Source organism: Phyllopteryx taeniolatus, chromosome 14, assembly GCF_024500385.1.
Source record: "Phyllopteryx taeniolatus isolate TA_2022b chromosome 14, UOR_Ptae_1.2, whole genome shotgun sequence".
Lineage (NCBI taxonomy): Eukaryota > Metazoa > Chordata > Actinopteri > Syngnathiformes > Syngnathidae > Phyllopteryx > Phyllopteryx taeniolatus.
The window spans coordinates 1,643,852-1,666,160 of NC_084515.1; the positions used below are offsets into that span (position 1 = coordinate 1,643,852).

At 44.3% G+C, this 22,309-nt stretch overlaps 2 protein-coding genes across 6 annotated transcripts; one reads left to right on the forward strand and one right to left on the reverse strand.

Moving 5' to 3' along the window:
* Positions 1 to 215: 215 nt before the first annotated feature.
* LOC133488557 (zinc finger protein 79-like) lies at positions 216 to 10,009 on the forward strand. 5 transcript variants are annotated; one of them, XM_061796547.1, is made up of 5 exons: positions 216 to 610; positions 2,597 to 2,661; positions 6,809 to 6,920; positions 6,984 to 7,781; positions 9,729 to 10,009. In XM_061796547.1, the coding sequence occupies exons 1-5, from the start codon at positions 406 to 408 to the stop codon at positions 9,755 to 9,757; spliced, it is 1,209 nt and encodes a 402-aa protein (XP_061652531.1). In that variant the 5' UTR covers positions 216 to 405; the 3' UTR covers positions 9,758 to 10,009. The 5 variants fall into 5 exon arrangements, with proteins under 5 accessions (XP_061652531.1, XP_061652527.1, XP_061652530.1 ...); XM_061796545.1 differs by lacking the exon at positions 9,729 to 10,009 and having other exon boundaries at positions 252 to 271; positions 391 to 610; positions 6,984 to 7,874; XM_061796543.1 differs by lacking the exon at positions 9,729 to 10,009 and having other exon boundaries at positions 6,984 to 7,874.
* An 847-nt stretch (positions 10,010 to 10,856) lies between these two features.
* LOC133488558 (purine nucleoside phosphorylase-like) lies at positions 10,857 to 20,691 on the reverse strand. Its single transcript, XM_061796549.1, has 6 exons — positions 20,500 to 20,691; positions 19,178 to 19,341; positions 18,975 to 19,078; positions 18,374 to 18,549; positions 12,935 to 13,125; positions 10,857 to 12,248 (listed from the first exon to the last, which is right to left on the reverse strand). Exons 1-6 carry the CDS (start codon positions 20,511 to 20,513, stop codon positions 12,028 to 12,030), a joined length of 870 nt encoding a protein of 289 aa, XP_061652533.1. The 5' UTR covers positions 20,514 to 20,691; the 3' UTR covers positions 10,857 to 12,027.
* Positions 20,692 to 22,309: the final 1,618 nt, after the last annotated feature.

The window sequence follows — 22,309 nt, forward strand, 5'->3', positions numbered from 1 at the left end:
GCACATCATTTTAATTATATATATATATAAAAAAAATAATATATATATAAACATTCACATCATTTCATAGTAGAGATATTTAAAAAAATACACTTTAGGATCATTTTACTTAATGTTTTACATCTACAATATGTGGTAAAATTCGTGATTACATTTTAAAAAGTCAACTGGTTTCATAACCGATAAAAAAAAACTACGTCATTACGTTTTATTTACAAACGTCTTGCGCACTTAGTGTGTCATTTACGGTAAGTCCCTCCCCCATGCGGAAGTAAGTTTTCTAGTTGGGATGGAGTATGTTTCACAGCATCCTCGTGCAATTTTATCAACATCTAGCTATTAAAAGCTCACATTGCTTTCTTTTTTTTCCCCCCTATGTGTTTGAGCTAGTAGGGTGTAGGAAGCATGGCGTGCGTGGCTTTTCAAACACAGCTGTCGTCCATCATGGAGGTTTTGGTGAAGGCGGCGGTGGCCGAAATCAGCAAGCTGGTCGATGACAATAGTGCCTTCCTGCACCTGGAAATCTCGCGCAAGCAGAGCGAGAACGAGATGTTGAAGAGGAAGCTGCTCGCCGTTGAGAATAAGAACGCGCACATGCAGCGAATGTTCGGTAAGGGAGTTGCAGGATGGACAACTTCTCCGTGATATGCAGGAAATTTGAGTTGTGGAACCACTAGACAAAGGTTAGGGGTTCAAACAAGAGTTTCAAGACAGGGTTAAGGCCTCAAAGTAGCGTTTCAAGCTATGTTTGGGGGTTTTAGACCAGTGTTAGGGTTTCATATTAGGTTTTCAACCCTGATTTCGGGATTCAACCAGAGTTTAGAGTTTTAACATATGGTTTCAAGGGAGGGTTAGGTTTCAAATTCAGGGTTTCAACTAGACATTCGTGAGTATTGATACCAGGTGTCGGTATCGGGTACCTATGAATGCTCCTGATACTTAAAGACATAAAAAGAAAACCTGACATAAGTCCTCCTCGTCAGTAGTTGACGCTACACTGCAGCGGTTTGACACATCTGCGAATCATCATGTGCGTCGTCAGACAGAAAGAGATGTCTTTGTTTACAGTTTTCTGTCGTTGTGTTATTTGAAATGTTACGTATCAAACGTACTGGTGGTACAAGGGTAAGAGTCTCAAATTATTGTTTCAAGCCAGGGTTAGTGTCTAACAGAGCACATTCTCTCCCATTTACGGAGTGTCCCTGAACACACCTTGCGCATGTAAACATGAATGGCAGCCGCACTGAATGGGTTGCCAAATACAGTGTTTATCCCCCGATTAATGAAGGCTCGTATATAATGTGTTCCGATGGTTTTTTTTCCCTGGATTTTTGAATGAAAATGAACTTTAATTCTAAAAGCGTTCACAGACGCCAGAAAGAATGCGTTCTCAATAACGTTCATCAGGCAGAAATGAACTAAGTTGAGTTCACGTTTGCCCAAAATATGAACCAGTTCATGGAACAACACTGGTTAGTTGGGGTATCCAAGTAGGGTTTCAAGCCAGAGTTAGGGTCTCAAATTAGGCTTTCAAAAAAAGAGGGTTTCAAATTAGGATTTGAAGAGAGGTACAGCATTTCAAACAATGATTTGTGTTTTGAGCCAGTGTTAGGGTTTTAAGTTAGGGTGTCAAGACAGTTTTAGGGTTTCAAAGAAGCGTTGGGGTATCAAAGTAGGGTTTCAACTTCAGCCAGTGTTTGGGTTTCAAGCCTTGGTTAGAGTTTCAAACAAGGGTTAGGGCTTTAAAGTCTTCCTAATCGCTAAATGTGGAACATCATGTGACCAACGTGGAAAACAGGATAGCTGATTTCCTGCGTATACTATGCTAACGAGCATAACTACCGGTAGGCTTGATGATATGATTGTTTGAAGCCTAACTTGCTAAAAATGTTTTATTTTTGGCTGATGTCTTTGGACAAAAGTTAAATGTGTATATAATGTATTTATACAAATATGATATGAAACATGTAAACACAAACAAAGCCTAAATACGGTCTCTTGTCATCTTTGTTGGGTCTGTGGTGACATCTTGTGTTTAAAAAAAGATATAACACAGGGTACAAAATTAACGGTGGCCCTATGGCCCTGGAGCAGTATGGCCCTGTGTCGGGCCATACTACGCTGGCCCGACCGGGCTATTACCAATTTCATAAGTACGATTAAATCAACGTATACTTTCTTTTTACGCCACATACTGTATGTAGAGTTTTATTGACCTATATCAATCAAGTCATTTTACTGCACTGCACACATTTTAAAGACCGAACTTGCAAAATAATCGTGGCCAGTACCAGTTCTGACAGGGCCACAACAACTGATTGTAGATGTTTAAAGTTCCTATGAGTGCTTCCCCATTCACCTGAGCGAGGAGGAAGTGTTTTACACATTTTGCCGAATGTGGAAGTAGGTTGCGCATATACCGGCTTGACTGCATGATCAGGCAATAAAAAAAAAAAAGGAAGTAAAAATCGGCGCCTCAGCCCTAAAAAGCTCACTTGCCAGACATCATGTACAGTGTGCTGCTTCCAGATGGCATAATTCATATTAATTTGAGTTTACCAAAACATGTTTAATATTATGGTTTTCTTTTGACCAGAAAACTTGGTGGTAGACAGAGGAAGTGATGGAGGAAATGCTCCACATCCAGCAGGGGAAATCAAAGTGAGTCTCACAAACCTCTTTATACATGGCTACTATGTTTACATTTCAACAAATATTGTGTGTTTAATACATTTCTCACATTAAAACATTACTGTATTAGGGTTAGGGTTTCAAGATTGGGTTAGGGTATCAAATGTTTGTTTTTAAAACAAGAGTTAGGGTTTCAAATTACAGTGGAACTTCGATGTAACAGACTAATAGGGGGGAATGGTTGTCCATTAAAGCCGAATGACCGTTAATGGGGAATAAACCCACAATTTATTTTTTTTGCAAGAATATCCCCATCCCAAAAACATGCATGGTAGGTTGATTGAAGACTCTAAATTGGCCATAGGTGTGAATGTGAGTGCGAATGGTTGTTTGTTTATGTGTGCCCTGCGATTGGCTGGCGACCAGTTCAGGGTGTACCCCGCCTCTCGCCCGAAGATAGCTGGGATAGGCTCCAGTTTGCCCGCGACCCTAATGAGGATAAGCGGTTTGGAAAATTAATGAATGCTGTATTTGCCAGAAAGTTGTTGTGGAGGGTCGCTTTCATGAACCCCAATAGGGTTCAATAGGTTCAATGCGCTTGCTTTGTTCACCTCCGTTACAATTGGATACCATAGAGAAGGGCTTTGCCAAAAACTGTACACAAGACTTGACGAGCACTCCAGTAAACAACATCCATAGATAAGATTAGATAGATAGGGCACGCTCCTTTTATGCTGCGTGCCTATGGCGACGCTAAGCTATTTTAATGCCTTTGATGTGAAAGTTGCCCCTGCCAACACGGCCGCCTTGTAGGCACATCTGTTACCCGAATCTAGTCTTCGTGTCTGTGACAACCGCGGCATAACTCAGAAATGTAGGTACCAGTCTCTGCCTGTCGATTGCGCCACAGCGCCAGTAGACAGCCGTGGCCAATTCTGGAATTAAGACTATTATACTATTATACAAAGGGGCGTTTATAGTTCCAAACTGATGCTATTTTTTGTCCATTAAATCCAAAGTCTGTTAAATTGAGGTTCTACTGGACTGTAACAAGCTAGTGTTAGGGTTTCAAATAAAGCCATCAAGTTTGGGATTCAAATTCGGTTGTTAAAGTTGTTTTAAACAAAGATTATGGTTTTAAGCCAAAGTTAGGGTTTTGATTCAGTGTTTCTAGCCTGGATAAGGGTATAAAATTAAGGTTTCAAGTAGGGCTGGGCGATTAATTGAAATTTAATCGTGATTTCAATTTTGGCTTCTCACGATCATGAAAACATTATAATCAAAGAAAAACGATTAATGTGCAGCTGCGCGGGTTGTGTATGCAAATTCCTGCATTGTAAAAACACCCTGAACTCACAGGGTTGCTTGCAACAAGCGTGTGACCTATTTTATTCTGCCCTTCCTTAGCGTGCTTTGTAATGTTTATTGACACACCAGTTGGAGTTTACTGTAAAACGAAACGCACAACAAAAAGAATTAAACGCATTGCATATTTAAATACGAGGCAGAAAATCGCCAGCTTAATGCTAACAGTCAATGGAAAACCCCTATTGACTAGCTAAACTATTGAATAGCCAAAACTAGCCTAAGCTCACGCGAGGGTTTTGCCTTCAAATAAAAAATATTTCCACCGAAACGCCGTAGTAACGCGTACAGACAGACAATATAACAATACTCACAGGCATACAGTGGTGTGAAAAAGTTTTTTCCCCCTTCCTGATTTCTTAATTTTTTGCATGTTTACAGTGTTTCCCATCCATCCATTCATTTTCCAAACCGCTTATCCTCACTACTGTCGCGGGCGAACTGGAACCTATCGCAGCTATCTTCGGGCGAGAGGCGGGGTACACCCTGAACTGCTTGCCAGCCAATCGCAGGGCACATATAAACAACCATCATCAAACAAATTTAAATATTAGTCAAAGACAACACAAGTAAACAAAAAGCACTTTTAAAACAAAGTTTTTTTATTATTAAGGGAGGGGAAAAAACCTCCACGCATGCATCGCACCACACTGCCTCTAAGAGGCCAAGGCACACATAGCAAGAACAGCTGATCGAGTCATTGACTATATGAAAAGAAACTCTTTTTTTTTATTTATTTTTTTTTCCCCTGACTGTGGGACATGAGATTAGTGTTTGTTTTAGGTCAATTAGGATTACCAAAATAATTTGTCTTGCTTTTTAAATTTTTTATTAATTTAATATGAAATGATTTAGCTTTTTAAAAATGTATTTTCTGATTGTTCTTTTAAGTTATATTTAAGAGAGTTTTGATAGTAGAATAAATACAAAGTTTTGAAATCAATTAATAATCGTGTTAATTATCGTGATTTCAAGATCAATGAAGATAAATGTGATAATTATTTTTTTCCATAATCGCTCAGCCCTAGTTTCAAGCCTAGGCTAGTTCAAGACAGGCAAAGGGTTTAAATTTAGGAATTCAAGCCTGGGCTATGGTTTCAAGTTAGTTTCTTGACAAGGGTGAGGGGTTTCAAATCAGGGTTTCAAGACACCCACAGGTTTTGTAATTTAGGGTTTTAAGTAGGCTTTACACAATCAGGATTTCTGGGGCCGATCAGCGAGTTTAAAAAAAACAATAACTGATCACCTATCCGATCACATGATGGAGGAATGTGTCTATTTAAATGACCTGTTCATTTACTGTATATACTTGTGTACTTAATTGCAAAAAAAGATATATTTACAATAAATAATGTATCTTTGTTCCTCTTTTTATGCCAGTGAGGCATAGTGACAGACAGAACACATGGATGGTCTTCTATTAGATGGCAGGAAGTAATACAGTAATTAATGTATCTACTTTTTGTGAAATTTTTGTTTGTTGGCGTCCCGTGAGATTTTTCAATTGTAAAATATGTTCCTTGGCTCCATAAAGGTCGGAAATCACTGCTTTAGTCGGACTGTGTATTCTAATCAGTCAGGTCAAACCAACATTACAACATGACAGAAATAATGGGTGCTAATTTACTGTAATTAAATTACTTTATTTTTAATTAACTTACTTCACCCACACCAAAACTTTAGAGCATGATTCGACAGAACGGCGGGATGTTTACGTCCAACCGTTCGTGGTACCACAAGCTTGCTAGGCTACATAACATTTTATTGCCTGCTTGGGAGCCGTATCGTATTAAAAGTACGTGAACATACATCAAGCAAGTCTTAAACGAACGTCCTCTCCTGTCCTGAGCACCGGTGACCACCAACACACGTTTTCCCCCATTTTGTTCTTACAAACACACGGCGCGATCCATTATTGTTGTCGTCGCCAAGGTAACGAGTGTATCCGATCGCGTTTGAGTTGACAAGATGAAGCCCAGTGATCGGAAAAAACGGGATGTAGTATCGGATTACAAGATTTTATTGGAGTAGTCTGACATAGTGCAATCGTGAAAGAGCAAATTTGTCTTGTAGTCGATCCGGCATTACGTGTTGTCTGACTCAGACGTGTTGTCGGTTCCACACTGCCGACGTTATTTTTTTTGAATAACTTTATTGGCTGTCAGATATTTACAGGACTATCCCAAAAGACACGCGACAAGGCTACTAGCTTTTGGATTCAAATATACTGTGCACGCGGCGGCGCGGAGTTAATGTCTTTTGCGGTGATCGGATCAGTGAATTATGACATTAAAGCTGATCAATCGATCAGCATAAAATTCTAATTATCGGCCGATACCAATAAGGCCGATAAAATCGGTGTAAAGTCTAGTTTTAAGGCAGAGTTGGGGTTTTGAATTACTGTTTTGAGGCAGCGTTAGGGTTTCAAATGAGGGTTTCAAAGTTGAGTTTCAAGACAGGCTTGGGGTATAAAATTTGGGTTTGAAGTCATAGTTATGGTTTTGAAATATTTGTTTGGGAGGGGTTTTTTTTCGGGTTAGGGTTACAAATTAGTGTTTTAAGCCTGGGCTAGTGTTTCAAATTAAGGATTGAAATTAAGGTTTCAAGCCAGAGTTAGGGTTTCAAATTAGAGTTTCAAGCCAGGGCAAGGATTTCAAGCAAATCTGGGTTTCAAGACAGGAATAGAGTTTCAGGTTAGGTCTTGCGATAAGATTTCTAGCCTGGTTTCTGGTTTTAAAGAAGCGTTACAGTTTCAAATTAGGGTTTCGAAGTCCACTGTAATGGTCCACCTCCTCCTCCTTGTGTTGTTGAGTGCCCTGAGATGGAAGACGCCAACGTTTCCTTCGCCATCAAAGAAGAGAGTCCGGATGAGGCTCTGTGGATCAGGGATCCAGCCGGCTCTGGTCAGGAAAGAACACACCTTTGTATGTGACACACAAGCTAATCGCTAACATCTTAAATGCTTACATGCTAAATGTACCCGGCAGGTTCATCTTTGCAGTACCAAAATGTGTCCGAGGGGTTTGAGGAGGACCGCCAGAAGACTGCCTCTAACTTTGGGGACTCGTTCGCATCGGGCAAGCATGGCGGCGAGGCAAGCGGCCTCCACTTGCTGGTCAAAACGGAGAAGGAGGAGACGGCGTGCCAGCTTGGCGCCACCAAACAAAACCAACTGGCTGACTTGTCCCTGGACGAGCGCGACCACCAGCTGTGGTCATCCATCATCGACGGGGACGACATCGACTCTGCTTTCCCGGACTTTTCCAGTGTGGTGGACGAATATTCGGATGCCTTTCCAGAGCAGCCGCGAAAGTCGGGCACCGTCTCGCATCCGCCCTCGCAGCGGTCTTGTAATAGCGCCTACGATGGCGAGGACCCGGCGTCCTCCACCTTTCCACCCAGACCTCAGTCGGACCCACACAAGGAGCAGGTCTACCCGCAAAGGCGTCCCCAAGTCGGGGAACACGCGGACGAACTGGCAGCGACCGCCTCGCAAGGCGCTTTCGCCCACTCTGACACAACCCACCGGCCCTTCCCGCGAGGCTTTGCCTGCGCGCAGTGCGGCAAGACCTTCTCGCGCCTGCACCAGTTCAAGCTTCACCAGCAGAGCCACAAGCGCAAACGGGCCTTCTGGTGCGCCGTGTGCGGGAAAGGCTTCCAGTGCTCGTCGCACCTCAGCATCCACCACCGCACGCACACTGGCGAAAAGCCCTACGGCTGCCTGCAGTGCGGAAAACGCTTCACGCAACAGAGCAGCCTGCGCGTGCACCAGCGCACACACAGTGGTGAGCGGCCGTACAACTGCACACAGTGTGGAAAGACCTTCATCCTCATGCACCACCTCAAGCGACACTGCGTCATCCACACTTACGGCTGAGGGGCTTTGACAGCTTAGCATAGACATTGTACAGATTATTTTTTGACTATGCAAGACGAAGGAATGGTGCTTTTCTTGGTTTTAAAGGCCCAGATTGGATCGGACTGCCTTTCCACGAAGCGGTATAGTTGTGTCAGGTACCAAACTACCCTGTTACCAGAAGCTCCTCTTAACAGAAACTCGCATGACTCAAGTCTGACTTGTTGGTTGAGGTTTTCCTTGGTTTTAAAGGCCAAGATTGGATATGACCACATTTCCACCAAGCGTACTGTGGTGATGGATATTAAAATGACCCACGCAAGGAGCAGGTGCACCAGCAGAGGCGGCCCCGAGTCAGGGAACTGACTGACGGAGTGGCAGCGGCTGCTTCACAAGTTGCTTTCGGCCCTGCAGGCCACGACCGGGGCGCTGTCCGCTGCCCCTTCCATATATCGGTGCATGCACAGTTGTGACCGGCTGTTCGACTTCACCAAGTGTGGCATTGTGCTTGTTCCATTTCTGCCCAGACCTCAGGTGGATCCACGCAAGGAGCAGGTCTGCGCGCACAGTCAGGGAATTAACCGACAGGGCAGCGTCAGCCGCGTCGCAATTCGTTTTTACCCCTGCCATCCACCAACTGGACACAGCCTCTTCTACACTGAGTGTGGCATTGTGCTTGTTGGACCCGCGGCCGGCTACCTTTTCCGCTACCTTTGTGCAAGGAGCAGGTCTACCTGCAAAGGTGTCCCCAAGTCAGGGAAGCGTCTGACCTGGACGTCGCTCAACGGCCCTTCCATGCACCCGTGCACGACAGCGGTTGGACTCGCTGTTGGCTACCTTTGCGTGGCCGTGTGCGTCACTTTCGGCCCGTCGGCCACTACCCGCCTCCACCACCCTTTACGTTCACGCAACGTGGCGAATGGCTGTTCGACTGTGCTGAGTGCAGGCAGTATTGTGCTTGTTGGACTGACTGTCGGCTACCCTCCTGCCTAGACCTTAGGTGCACCCATGCAAAGAGCAGGTCTAGCCGCAAAGGCGTCCCCAAGTCGGGGAACCGTCTGAAGAGGTGGTGGTTGCATTGCAAGTCGCCTTCGGCCCCGTCTGCCACTAGCCGGACACTGCCCACCAACCCTTGCTGTGGGTCGCCTGCGTGCAGTGCAGCATGATTGTCATCCTCATGCACCATCTTCAAGCGATACCCCGTCATCCACACCTTAGCATGGACATTGTACAGGTTATTTTTTGACTATGCAACAAGAGAGAATGGTGCTTTTCTTGGTTTTAAAGGCCCAGATTGGACCGGACTGCCTTTCCACGAAGCGGTATAGTTGTGTCAGGTACCAAAATACTCTGGTACCAGAAGCTCCTCTGAACAGAAACTCGCATGACTCAAGTCTGACTTGTTCCCATGGAATTAACTCTGTGACGTCTCCTTTTAATTAAATTATTCTTGTTGAATGAATTGCTTTGATGTGTCGTCATGGCATCACAAAGCCATTACTGTACAAGTTAACCTCTGGTTTGTTAGTCTTTATGGTATTCCTCATCATAATTTATATTTATGAAAATATCACACCCTGAACTGGTCGCCAGCCAATCACAGGCCGCATATAGACATACAACCATTTGCAACGGGCAATTTAGAGTCTTGAGTTAACCTGTCGCATGAGAAAACCCACGCAGGCACAGGGCACTGTGCCACCCACATAAAATACCTACTAAATGTAATAACTGGGCAAGAGAAGTGGGGTACACCCTGGATTGGTCCCCAGCAGGCACATGTAGAGAAACAAGAATTCACTCTCATTCAAACTTTGGACAATTTCAAGATTCCCTCTGACATGCATGTGTTTTTTTTTTTATTCCCACAACACAGGAGGGTTGGAGCCCAGATTCGAACCCTGACTCTCAGAACTGTGAAGTAGACGTCCAATAACCCCTAACCTCTGTGCTGTCCCAAGATGGATTGAATTAATTTTTCTTAAAAGTTGTACACACAACACCCCAAAATGACTGTGAAAGTTCATTTTGGGATGTTTTGTGTAGAATTTAAAGGAGAATGTATTCCACGTTGGAATAAGGGTAACGTGAAGCACTGTGAAAACTTACGAGATGCACTCTTATGTTGGAAACAAAAATAAAGTCTATATACGTGTATGTCCAGGAGCAGTATATGAGGGTATGGTGTAGTTAGTGGTGCCTTCACTGACCGCTTGGCACTTTTATCCAGTGTGGCTGTACAGTCAACATGGTCTGCTTCAATTAAGTCGTCTTGTTGACAAGACCTGTCTGTCTGCATGTTTTCTCTGCATAGTTTGTGTGTGCGCGCATGTTTGTGTAAGGGAAAATTCCCAAGTTAATGCAAGTCAGCATTCTTGAACAGTAGATAATACATAAATATATTATTAGGAACAGCTCTCAGTGCTGTTGTACACATAAAAACAGTTGGATTCATATCTTGGGATGGATACAGTCGATGTACAACGTGAAGTTGTCGCAGCACGCGAAAGAAGTTTCTCTTGCTTTACATTTAATTAAAACACCTGCAAATGTTCTTCTGTGGCCCTTGGGCAAGCGCTCAGGTCATAAAACTTCTCACAACCTTGTATGGGCATCCAAGGCGTCGCCTGATGTAATGGAAATAAAATATTTTCCTGTCTGGTTGGACCAGGAGGCGGCGGCAGAAGGATGTGTTTCAGTTGAGAAAAAAGCAAACAGCCAAATGAAAGGACAAGCCCGCTGGGTACAATGTGAAGCATCTCGTTGATGTTGATGTTTGATGACAACTCTTACACATTTATATTTACATTTTAAGAGATCAAATTTTTTAAAGATTTATTTCCCAATACTAGATTGAGTTTCATTTAATCCTATTTATCCATCGTTTGTTTGTTTATATTTGTTCTTTTTTAAATTTAATTGAATGTATATTACTGCATTTTTCTTATTTCTACTAGAATAAAAAAAAATACTTCCAATTTTGAAAACTGACACAGGACACATGTAACCCTAACAAGTTACTTTATTGCAAAGGTAGTTCATCAACCGGGTCAGCAGTTAAGACAGTGATACTTTATTCCCAGTTTTGGTCCATCCACACACTACACATTATTACTATTATTATCTATAGATATAGCTTAACACTTCTACCCCCCCCCCCCCCCCCCCCCCCATGGAGTGAGTGCTTGTAAGTACTGTATGAGCATTTCAAGAACAATGGCTTTTTTTTTCAGTGAGGCATTACACAGCAGGAGGTAGAGCATTACTCTGGAGTGTTGATTGTTGCATCAATACTCACCAACAGCCGTGTGTGTGGCGTAATCCTGTATGCTAAACAGCGTAATAAACTAGAAACAGCAACCTTTGCCGACATGCTCTGCTCACACGCAATGACAAAAACTCAATTGGCAAGTCAGGGCATCCACTTACTTAGTATTACTAATAAATTATTAGTAATGGGACAAAATTTCCTAATGGGCTTGTTTTTGAGGTACTCATGGAAATGGCCAAAATCACCCTGTGGCTTTGAACCAAAATTGCAAGACTTCCTGTGTGTGTGTGTGCTTTTTAGATTATTTTGTTGTCTACCAATGACAGACATGTCTACCAAATTTCATATTGCTAAGGGAAACTGAATTGGGGCTGAATTTTCAAGGAATAGTTATGCTTGACTTAGTGTTTTGTCTTATGACAAATTATCAAACTTCGCCGCCATGTGGCACCCACACACAATGATGAAAACTATTTGTAATTTAATGTCACCCATCTGTATTATAGTATATTTTGTTCCCATTTAGTAGCAATGACCCCGAAATGGTCGCCTTAAACCAAAATGATGCACTTGGTGTGTCTTTTCGGGCATGGGTGCTTGACTTTTTTTTCTTTTAAGGCCCTTGGGTATGCCTCAAAATGTTCGTTTCAAAGCAAACTGGCACGATGCTTGTGCCTTTTCAGGGAAGGGTTCTTGAGACTTTTTTTTTTGAGGGTCTACTCATTATAGACACTGCTATTAAATTTCACATTCTTAAGTGCAACTGGCATTGGTGGTTGAATTCCCAGGGGATGCTACTTAGCCACTTTGTTGGGACTAATGGAAATGTTCACCAGGATACGGTTTTTTTTTGTATATAGAAAAATACTCCAAATGGATATTTAGAAGCCAAAAAGGTGTGTCTTCACGACGACTTGTTGTGGCACAGCTCCAGCCGGCCCACCAGCGTGCTGACCAGGCGCTCCAGCTGCGCGGCCCGCTGGCGGCCCGTCTCCAGGACCTCCTCGTGGTTGGCCTTGGCCTGGCTCTCGTAGTCCATGACTGCCCGGTTGGTGATGAGCGACATGGCCAAGCAGCGCATGCCGGCGTGGCGCACCGTGATCACCTCATGCACCGTGCTCATGCCTGTGCCAACGTACATCGTAAATAAAGTCAAGTTGTTTTCAAGAAGAAATCGGTCATTTTAGATTTTCCCTGAAGGCAGCACCATACTACAAAGACAGACAAAAAAGACGGTGTAGGACAGGAATCCTTTTTAACAATTATACTGAGAAATGTAATTTCAGATTATCCCTGAATTCAACGCCAAACTGGATTAGATGTTTACATCGCGCCAGATTTCGAGATCGATTACTAATTGCAGCACGATTGGATGCAAATTCTTATTTGTGGCAGGTTTCAGAAATAAAGTGAGCTGTTGCATGTCCTCACATCATTATATCATTACCATAATCATTTTGAATTATTATTATTTTTTTTAATTAAGGGATTCTTTTTGGAACAGTAGTTTAGTGTATTTTATTGTCCAAAATATACAGTATATTGTTTAATATTTGCATTTTAATATTTGTTATTTATTTTTCCATTTTTTCTCTCCATTTTTTTATCGGCCTGTTGCTTTATAATAAAATTAAACATGGCCCACATTAAAATGTTCCTAAAAAATGTTACATTGTAGTACACTGTTAACATTAAAAATAAGAAAGTAAGAGGCCACACTTTTTTTTTTTTTTTTTTTTAAATTCAAAAAGTTTGAAGTTAAACCTTACAAGAAATGAGGCTATCGCAATGCACAAGTGGCCCATGCTCACCCACAGCGTCGGCCCCGAGCTTGTGCATCATGCGGCACTCGGCGACGGTCTCGAAGGAGGGCCCCCCCAGGACGCAGTAGACCCCCTCCCGCACAAAGTCGCCGAAGTCCAGCTCAGCCGCCACGTCGTGCGCTAACTTGCGCAGCTCGCGGTCGTAGGCGTCAGACATGCAGGGGAAGCGCACACCAAACCTGCACACGTACAGTCAACCTCCGTTTATCTATCGCGGGGATATGTTTCACACACACCCGCCGCAATCGGCGAAAATCCGCAATCTTGAGAGTTCATATTTCATAAAATGATAATCCATTTTAAATGTAGTTTTACCCCTCACACACTTTTCACACATTTCAACTTCTGAACAAAACACACACTTAAGACATTATTCCTGATTGAAGAATGGAAAGCTGACTATGACAAAAGTATTGCATAAGGTGCGTACGCACAAAAACGTGGCGTCCGTTCTTTTTCACGGTCAAGTGCAGATGTATCAAGAGTGACATGACCGTGGAAATGTGCGGTGTCTCACGCCAACCGCGTGGCTGGCTTACGCACGTTTCTACAGCTTTTGCTGCTTTGGCGACACTTAGAGGTGATGCTGGGAAACTGTTCTCATAAATCTGCACACCGGAGACACATGAATAATTAGCACTGATGAACAATTCATGCCCGGCAACGTTTTTGATTTCAACAATGCAATTGAGGCAAGGACTGAGAATTCATTTGTTAACCAGTGTATTTAATGAACCCCTGATATTTGTGAGGACACCTATTAATTGATCGAGGCGATCATTTATGCCGCCTATTGCCCTAACAATCGCTTCGTGACTCCAGCACATGCACTGACATTTGAACATGTACATCGGTTGATTTAAATGTGTTTAAATTGACATAATTTACCCCTCTTCTCCGAAAAATAACATGATTTTTTTTTGTCAGTGTCATCACCCCTGAGAGAGCAGCGTTACCCATGATCGCAGCGATTCTCTCCCCGAACGGGGTGAGGCCCACCGCGCCGGTTCTTCCGCCTTTTTTAAGCCACACTTTGGCGGTGGGCAGCAGTCCGCCGCTTCACACCCACCTTAATGTCTGACCACTTCTTTTTTAGTTCAGCGTGCGCGCGCTATTCTGTCTCCACAGCATTGCCACTGTCCCATTTACTCCTCTTTCGCGTGTTAACGCCGTAGGAAAGCGTGCCAAAGAGGATTTTCTTGCGTGCCTTTAAATGTGATTTGCATATTTAAATGTGGGCGTGGACAGGGAGGAGTCGGCTACTCCAACATGTGCGCTCATTTCCACGTTGATTGGAATGTACGAAGGAAATGTGCTTGGATTCATGAGTACGCAGAGTTTCATACATCTGAATAGTTTTGTGCGTACGACGTTTTCTGGATTTGAGCTTACGCCATGTTTTAGTAGGAAATCCACGCAAGTCTTTGTACATGAGTGTGCATAGTGTCCACAATAGGTGCTAGCTATGCAAACTGGCTCTTCCTGTTTGTTAGCGTTTAAATTACACTACATACACCATCAGTGACAAAAAGTAATCTGATGCTTCATTCCTGTCACTGCCTGTCTGATGTTTGAAGTACACGGTGTACCAAGTGTTAATTTTAGGGTGACGCGACAAAGAAAAAAAATGGTAATTGTGGAATGAGAATAGTCGAGTTTATGAGAGATTTTATTTTGTTTTTGTGGAGAAAAGGTTCTGTATTCAAAAAGAAAAAGTCAAATGACTAGTGTAAATTTAGATTTTGGGGGGCAAAAAGAGTATTTTTCTGGGGGGGGGGGGTTATAAAAAAAAGAACTTAAAAATGTAATATTTCAGATAGAAGGAATTTTAAAGTAAAAAACATTTCAGAGAGAAAAGTGTCTGAATATGACAAAATTAAGGGGGAGTTGTATTTTTTTCAAGGAAGGAAGGTTTGTTTTCTTGTGAAAAAAAATATTTTGGGGAAAAAAAGGTGATTTTTAGAATTAGAAAATAAATTCTAGGGGTATGCTCATGTGGGCAATGACAGTGAGACCTGTTAGGACGTGATTGGGAGGAACGGCCCCCCCCGGTCAGAACCCGAGAGGTGTTCTGTTATTGGACTTCTGTGCTCATCACGGCTTGTCCATAACGAACACCATGTTCAAGCATAAGAGTGTCCACAAGGGCACTTGGCACCAGGACACCCTAGGTCGCAGTTCGATGATCGACTTTGTGGTCGTGTCATCGGATTTTCGGCCGCATGTCTTGGACACTCGGGTGAAGAGAAGGGCGGAGCTGTCAACTGATCACCACCTGGTGGTGAGTTGGCTCCGATGGTGGGGGAAGATGCCAGTCCGACGTGGCAGGCCCAAACGTATTGTGAGGGTCTACTGGGAACATCTGGCGGAATCCCCTGTCAGAAGGAGTTTCAACTCCCACCTCCGACAGAACTTTGCTCATGTTCCGGGGGAGGCGGGGGACATCGAGTCCGAGTGGACCATGTTCCGTGCCTCCATTGTTGACGCGGCCGACCGGAGCTGTGGCCATAAGGTGGTCGGTGCCTGTCGTGGCGGCAATCCCGAATCTGTTGGTGGACACCAACGGTGAGGGATGCCGTCAAGCTGAAGAAGGAGTCCTATCGGGCCTTTTTAGCATGTGGGACTCCTGAGGCAGCTGATGGGTACCGGCTGACCAAGCGGAATGCAGCTTTGGTGGTCGCTGAAGCAAAAACTCGGGCATGGGAGGAGTTCGGTGAGGCCTTGGAGAATGACTTCCGGACGGCTTTGAGGAAATTCTGGTCCACCATCCGGCGTCTCAGGAGGGGGAAGCAGTGCACCATCGCTGTGTATAATGGGGATGGGGCGCTGCTGACTCGGGACGTTGTAAGCCGGTGGGGAGAATACTTCGAAGACCTCCTCAATTCCACCGACACGCCTTCCCATGAGGGAGCAGAGTCTGGGTTCTCTGAGGCGGGCTCTCCTTTCTCTGGGGTTGAGGTCACCGAGGTGGTTAAAAAGCTCCTCGGTGGCAAGGCCCCGGGCGTGGATGAGAGATCGGGGACAGTGCCTCTGGATTGGTAGACTGGGGTGTGTTCCAACTACAGGGGGATCACACTCCTCAGCCTCCCTGGTAAGGTCTATTCAGGGGTGCTGGAGAGGAGAGTCCGTCGGGAAGTTGAATCTCAGATTCAGGAGGAGCAGTGTGGTTTTCGTCCTGGACGTGGAACAGTGGACCAGCTCTACACCCTTGGCAGGGTCCTCGAGGGTGCATGGGACTTCCTCCATCCAGTATACATGTGTTTTGTCGACTTCAAGAAGGCGTTCGACCGTGTCCCTTGGGGAGTCCTGTGGGGGGTGCTTCGGGACTATGGAGTACCAAACCCTCTGATACGGGCTGTTCAGTCACTGTACGACCAGAGTCAGAGTTTGGTCCGCATATCCGGCAGTAAGTCGGACTCGTTTCCGGTGAGGGTTGGACTCCGCCAAGGCTGCCCTTTGTCACCGATTCTGTTCATAACTTTTATGGACAGAAATTTCTAGACGCAGCCGAGGCATAGAGGGGGTCCGGTTTGGTGGCCTCAGTATTGCATCTCTGATTTTTGCTGATGATGTGGTTCTGTTGGCTTCATCAAGCCGTGACCTCCAACTCTCACTGGAGCAGTTCGCAGCCGAGTGTGAAGCGGCTGGGATGAGAATCAGCACCTCCAAATCTGAGACCATGGTCCTCAGTCGGAAAAGGGTGGCGTGCCCTCTCCAGGTCGGGGAGCCTGCCCCAAGTGGAGGAGTTCAAGTATCTTGGGGTCTTGTTCACGAGTGAGAGAAGAATGGAACGGGAGATTTGACAGGCGGATCGGTGCAGCGTCTGCAGTGATGCGGACTTTGTATCGATCCATTGTGGTAAAGAAGGAGCTAAGCCGAAAGGCGAAGCTCTCGATTTACCGGTCGATCTACGTTCCTACCCTCACCTATGGTCACGAGCTGTGGGTCGTGACCGAAAGAACGAGATCCTGGATACAAGCGGCCGAAATGAGTTTCCTCCGCAGGGTGTCCGGGCCCTCCCTTAGAGATAGGGTGAGAAGCTCGGTCATCCGGGAGGATCTCAGAGTAGAGTCGCTGCTCCTCCACATCGAGAGGAGCCAGATGAGGTGGCCAGGTATCTGATTCGGATGCCTCCCGGACGCCTCCCTGGTGAGGTGTTCCGGGCACGTCCCACAGGGAGGAGACCCCGGGGACGACCCAGGACACGCTGGAGAGACTATGTCCTTCGGCTGGCCTGGGAACGCCTTGGGATCCCCCCCGGAAGAGCTGGATGAAGTGGCTGGGGAGAGGGAAGTCTGGGTGTCCCTGCTAAAGCGACTGCCCCCGTGACCCGACCATGGATAAGCGGTAGAAAATGGATGGATGGATGGAATTCTAGGGGTAAAAATAGCTTTTTATTTTTAGAAAAAAGGGATAAAAAAAGTCAACAGAAAAAGTCAGAATATAATGACATGAAATTTGTTTTATTTTTAGTTTTGTTTTGAGGAAAAAGTCAAGATGTCAAGATTACTATTTTGTTCTCAAAAAGTAATTTTTTTTCTGAAAAAGTTACAATTTTTAAAGAACAAATTAGACTTTCAAGAAAAAAAACATAAGCCTATGATTTGTCATTTTTTAGAGAAAAGTCACACAGTGAATACCTTTCTTATATAGAATAAAAATATATTAACATTTACACATTTAAAATTACGTTATTCTCATTAAGATTGCAAATTTCTATCCTAAAAAAAATCTGACCTTTTTTTTTTAAATTAGAAGAAAAACTTGGGTGGCACGGGGAAGGACTGGTTAGCACATCTGCCTCACAGTTATGAGGACCGGGTTCAAATCCGGCCTCGCCTGTGTGGAGTTTGCATGTTCACCCTGTGCCTGTGTGGGTTTTCTCCGGGTACTCCTGTTTCCTCCCAGATCCCCAAAACATGCATCGTAGGTTAATTGAAAACTCTAAATTGCCCGTAGGTGTGAATGTGAGTGCGAATGGTTGTTTGTTTGTACGTGCCCTGCGATTGGCTGGCGACCAGTTCAGGGTGTACCCCGCCTCTCGCCCAGAGTTAGCTGGGATAGGCTCCAGCACACCTGCGACCCTAGTGAGGAGAAGCGGTACGGAAAATGGATTGATGGAACGTGTGTGGCTTGAATGCAGTACTCCAAAATGCCTCAAAATGAGCAAAACCCGTGAAAAAGATTGACCCAAATTTCTAACCTTTGATGGTCCTAGAGCTACAGCTCTGAATAGCATGCTTTCTAAGCTCCTCATATGGGGGGATAAAGCATGTCAGAAAACAATTCACTACTTCCTACATGAGTTACAAAACCTTTTTAAAAATATGGGCTTAATCATCAAAAGAGCCAATCGGCAACTTCAAAGGCTGCTAATCGGGTTGATATTGTACACATAATCTGTCAAGACGTTCCATGGCGTCCGACCTGTCGTGGTTGGGTCCCACCAGTGGGTTGACTCCGGCGAAGCCCGGCATGTTGATGTGGTCTTTGATGATCATGACGTCGCCCACCTTGTAGTCCTGGTTGAGGCCGCCGGCCGCGTTGGTCAGAATCACCGCCTCCACGCCGAGCAGCTTCAATACGCGCATGGGCAGCGCCACCTGCGGGAGGGTCAGACGCTTTAAATTGGTACGGTAACCGATTTGCAGTTTCCATTGGTGAAGGTTACCGAAACATCTGATTCGTGCAGCCCACTTTTCATCTCTTTTTTTTCCCTCAAAATACAAATTTACTGATGGAAAAAATTAATTTGATCTCATAATATCCAGACATTTGAACTCGGATTATCACATCTTTTTTTTTCTTGGAAAAAAGTGTCCATCTTTACCTTGAAAAATACATTTTAAAAAATCTATAGGTTTTATTTCCGTTAAAAATATTGGAAAACAATACGGCTTTTTTTCAGGAAAAAATGATTTTGTTTTTTTCTTCAAAGAAAAAAAATGCTAGTTTTGGTGGTTCTACCCAAAAGAATGAACAGTTGAGGAGCATGCAAGTTCTAAAGCAAGTTCAAACATTTCCTCACCTTCTGCACAGGGTATCCCTCATACAGGTGGAACCTGCCCTGCATGCAAACGCATGCCCTTCCCTTTACCGTTCCAAAAACCAGCTGACCGGCGTGACCATGCACTGAAGGGCACCACAACACAACACAACATACGTGTTATTAGTGAGCCGGCCAAACGTGCGCACGTGCAACTCCGTGTGTTAAAATAGGCGGCGCTGTACCTGTGCTTCGCGGGAAGTTGGGGATGTCCGCGTACTTGAAGACCTGCCGCTCCTTGAGTATTTCGGCCAGGCCGCCCAAACCCGAACCGCACACGATGCCCACGGTGGGCCGGGAGGACGTCTTGGACATCAGCCAGTCGGCGGCCACTTGAAACTCGTCATCGCTGCGAGGAACAAAACAACAACATTGTCTCTTATTGTTAGGGATTTGTATTGCAAGTAATAAAAATACAAGCAGAAGGTGTCTCGTGCAACATATCATGCACTGCACTGTCTGGACAAAATAATTTTATGTCCATGAAAATGAATTCACGAATATCCACATGTTGACCAGTCCACTGTTTTTCAGTTTTCTCTTATAATTAGGATAGATGGGAGCTACTATCCTGCCACTTGGATAGTAGCAAGCAGCATATCCTGCACTGTTGTTACGTAAGCATCTTAACCTCATATAGCAGCAACATTAAAGTACGGTTCTCAGAATGCCAGTATATGTATATATATATATATATATATATATATATATATATATATAGTCTTTTGGGCCACACTTCCCGCTGCTATTATGCTAATTATCATACCAGTTAATAGCTCACAGCACATTAAAGCAAACAGCCAAGCATATCACGTTATAGGACAATTGCCTCAGTCAGTTTTGAACCTTTTGGGAAAATAAGAAAGATCTAGAAGATATTGATTTATAAAGATAAACAGCTATAGATAACAGATACATATGTAGCTCTAGACAGACAGGTCTATAGCTAGATATTCATCCCGTGAGAAAATTTGATTTCACTTTAACTACATTTGCCCTCTAGTGGCCGTGCCAGCAATGTGATTGGAGGATTTGCTGAGTGTATGTGACGTCATTCCGCTTTAATGCCCTTGATCCCAAAAGGAAGTCTCCATAAACGTCGTACATTTGGATGAAGTTCCACATTTTTTTTCAGTGTCACTAAAAACATCTCACGCCCCGACGCTAAGAAATGAGCCTTCACGGGTACAGAATGTCTCAGCATGTTCTCAGGTGCGCTGATGACTCTGCCTTCCCCGAAATTTCCCCGAAGTCCCCGAATGACGTCACCGAGGACCGCATGAGCTCCAAATTCCCCTCACGCGCTTTTATATGAAATCGAATCTACCGTACTCCACCGCTTTATTTGAAATTTTTTTGAAGGGGGGTGGGGGGCTCGCGGATCATTCTGCTCAATGAGGACAGATTTCAGCCCCGTCGGCCGCGGTGTGACACGTTCAGGGACGCCACACCGTCGGTTTATTGGGTTGGAATGATAAGCGGATGCGGCGTCGGTCAAAGGACTCACAATTTGCCCTCCATGTTGAGGCAATGATAAGGGGGTCTTGATCTTGACGGTGGTCGTTCCGAATATGTCGAGCGGCTTTGCCTTGAGTGAGCGTCCGTGATGATGCGTTTTTTTTTCTTCCCCGGGTCCCTCTCCTCTCTTCCTCTCAATCCCACCGGGCAGCCACACCCCCCAACACGTCACCGTTGGTGGGTTGTCGTCATGACGCAGGCGCGCCATGACGCGTTCATGGGCGCCTCGTCATTTGAAGATGTCAGAAGAACAAGCGCTTTAGAAACAACAACAACAACAATATGCAACACAAAGCGCTGTACATGATTTAAAATGTAAAAATGAATCAAACCCGCCCGCAGTTTGTCCACAAGGACACACAGACACAACAGGTTAAAAATAATAATACTACACTTACTTACACCTGCTTTTTCATGATACTCAATGACGCTCTACAATTGCGCACGCTATTCATTCACTCACAGTCACACCCCAGCGGTGGTATGCTAGCAGTCTGACGGAAGCGTGGCTGCCATTCTGCATCTGCGGCCCCTTCGACCACCACCGAAACATCCAACCACATTCATCGGCAACATGAGTTAAGAGTTTTGCCCAGGAACACAACGACGACATTAAAACGTTTGTTTGTTTGTTTGTTTGTTTGATAACGTAATGTCACTTTAGATGATAAAATTATAATAATTTACTGCAAAATCCTACTGCACAATTGTCCAGAGTTGTTATTTTGATGAGTGTTGTGATGTCACATACTCACTGATGACAACATACAAACTGGATTAGCAAGAAGACAGAGGGACAAATTGACAAAGGCATCTTAAACACTTAATGACATTTGTAACAGTCACTCTGTTGTTGTGTCGGAGGCTCCCTGAAGGCAACACCATGCTTTGATCCTCCTCCAAATAATAGAATTAAGACTTCCTTTAGATTTTTGTGTACATACACACTGCGTGTGTGTGTGTGTGTTTGAGGGGGTGGTGCTCTCCACAAGGAGCACTGTTGTGGTTTTTCCAAATGTTACATAAGTGCTGATTTGTATACACACAAAGGGTTCCGCCTGAATGCTTGGCACAAACCCTGAACGGTGCCCCCCCGCAACACAATTAGGCTGACCCCCACCACAATGCGCAAGCGGGTGTGTGTGTGTGTGTGTATACACTGCAGATGCATCTACATTGGTATTGATATTATCCATATCTGCATCGATCAGCCTGATCACTGTAGAAAGTACAAGGTAGGTAGGTCACTGTAGAACTCAAACAAATACATGGAAACTAATGCAGGCAAAACATTTCAAATCTGTATGTAAATTCGTCAACTATTCAAAGAAAACCCCACTGGAAGCAAAATCATGAAATGGATATATCAGGTGTTTGAATGGATTGAAAGTACGTGCACCTTTCGACTTTGGTTTCTCATGCAAACAAAAAGAAAAAGTTTCGTATCAGCCTTTTTCCCACGAGAAAGGAAAGCAGGTGCCCTTCACTGAAACGGAAACACACACATGCACACGCAAACGCACGCGCGCACACACACACGCGCGCACGCAAACAGGAAATCCTGTATTAGTGGAGGACTACTGCCACCTGGTGGTGAAATTAGTTCCGTTTACGTAGTCGTCTGTGTTCTGTTCAGAGAAATCAAGCCATCTAGTGGCTGTGAGCAGTAATCAAAGAGATTAGATTAGATTAGATTAGATTAGATAGATAGATAGAAATAAAAAATACAAATACAAATATCATGTGGAGGGATTTATTAATTTCTATTTTTTGATACTAAATTTCATGAAGAGTATTGT

Coding starts and splice junctions, on each gene's coding strand:
- LOC133488557 (XM_061796543.1), top strand. CDS start 406: ATGGCGTGCGTGGCTTTTCAAACACAGCTGTCGTCCATCATGGAGGTT. Junction 2,662..6,808: donor ATCCAGCAGGGGAAATCAAA/GTGAGTCTCACA, acceptor TGTGTTGTTGAG/TGCCCTGAGATGGAAGACGC. Junction 6,921..6,983: donor TCAGGAAAGAACACACCTTT/GTATGTGACACA, acceptor TGTACCCGGCAG/GTTCATCTTTGCAGTACCAA.
- LOC133488558 (XM_061796549.1), bottom strand. Junction 19,079..19,177: donor CAACTTCCCGCGAAGCACAG/GTACAGCGCCGC, acceptor GGTGCCCTTCAG/TGCATGGTCACGCCGGTCAG. Junction 18,550..18,974: donor AGGGATACCCTGTGCAGAAG/GTGAGGAAATGT, acceptor ACCCTCCCGCAG/GTGGCGCTGCCCATGCGCGT.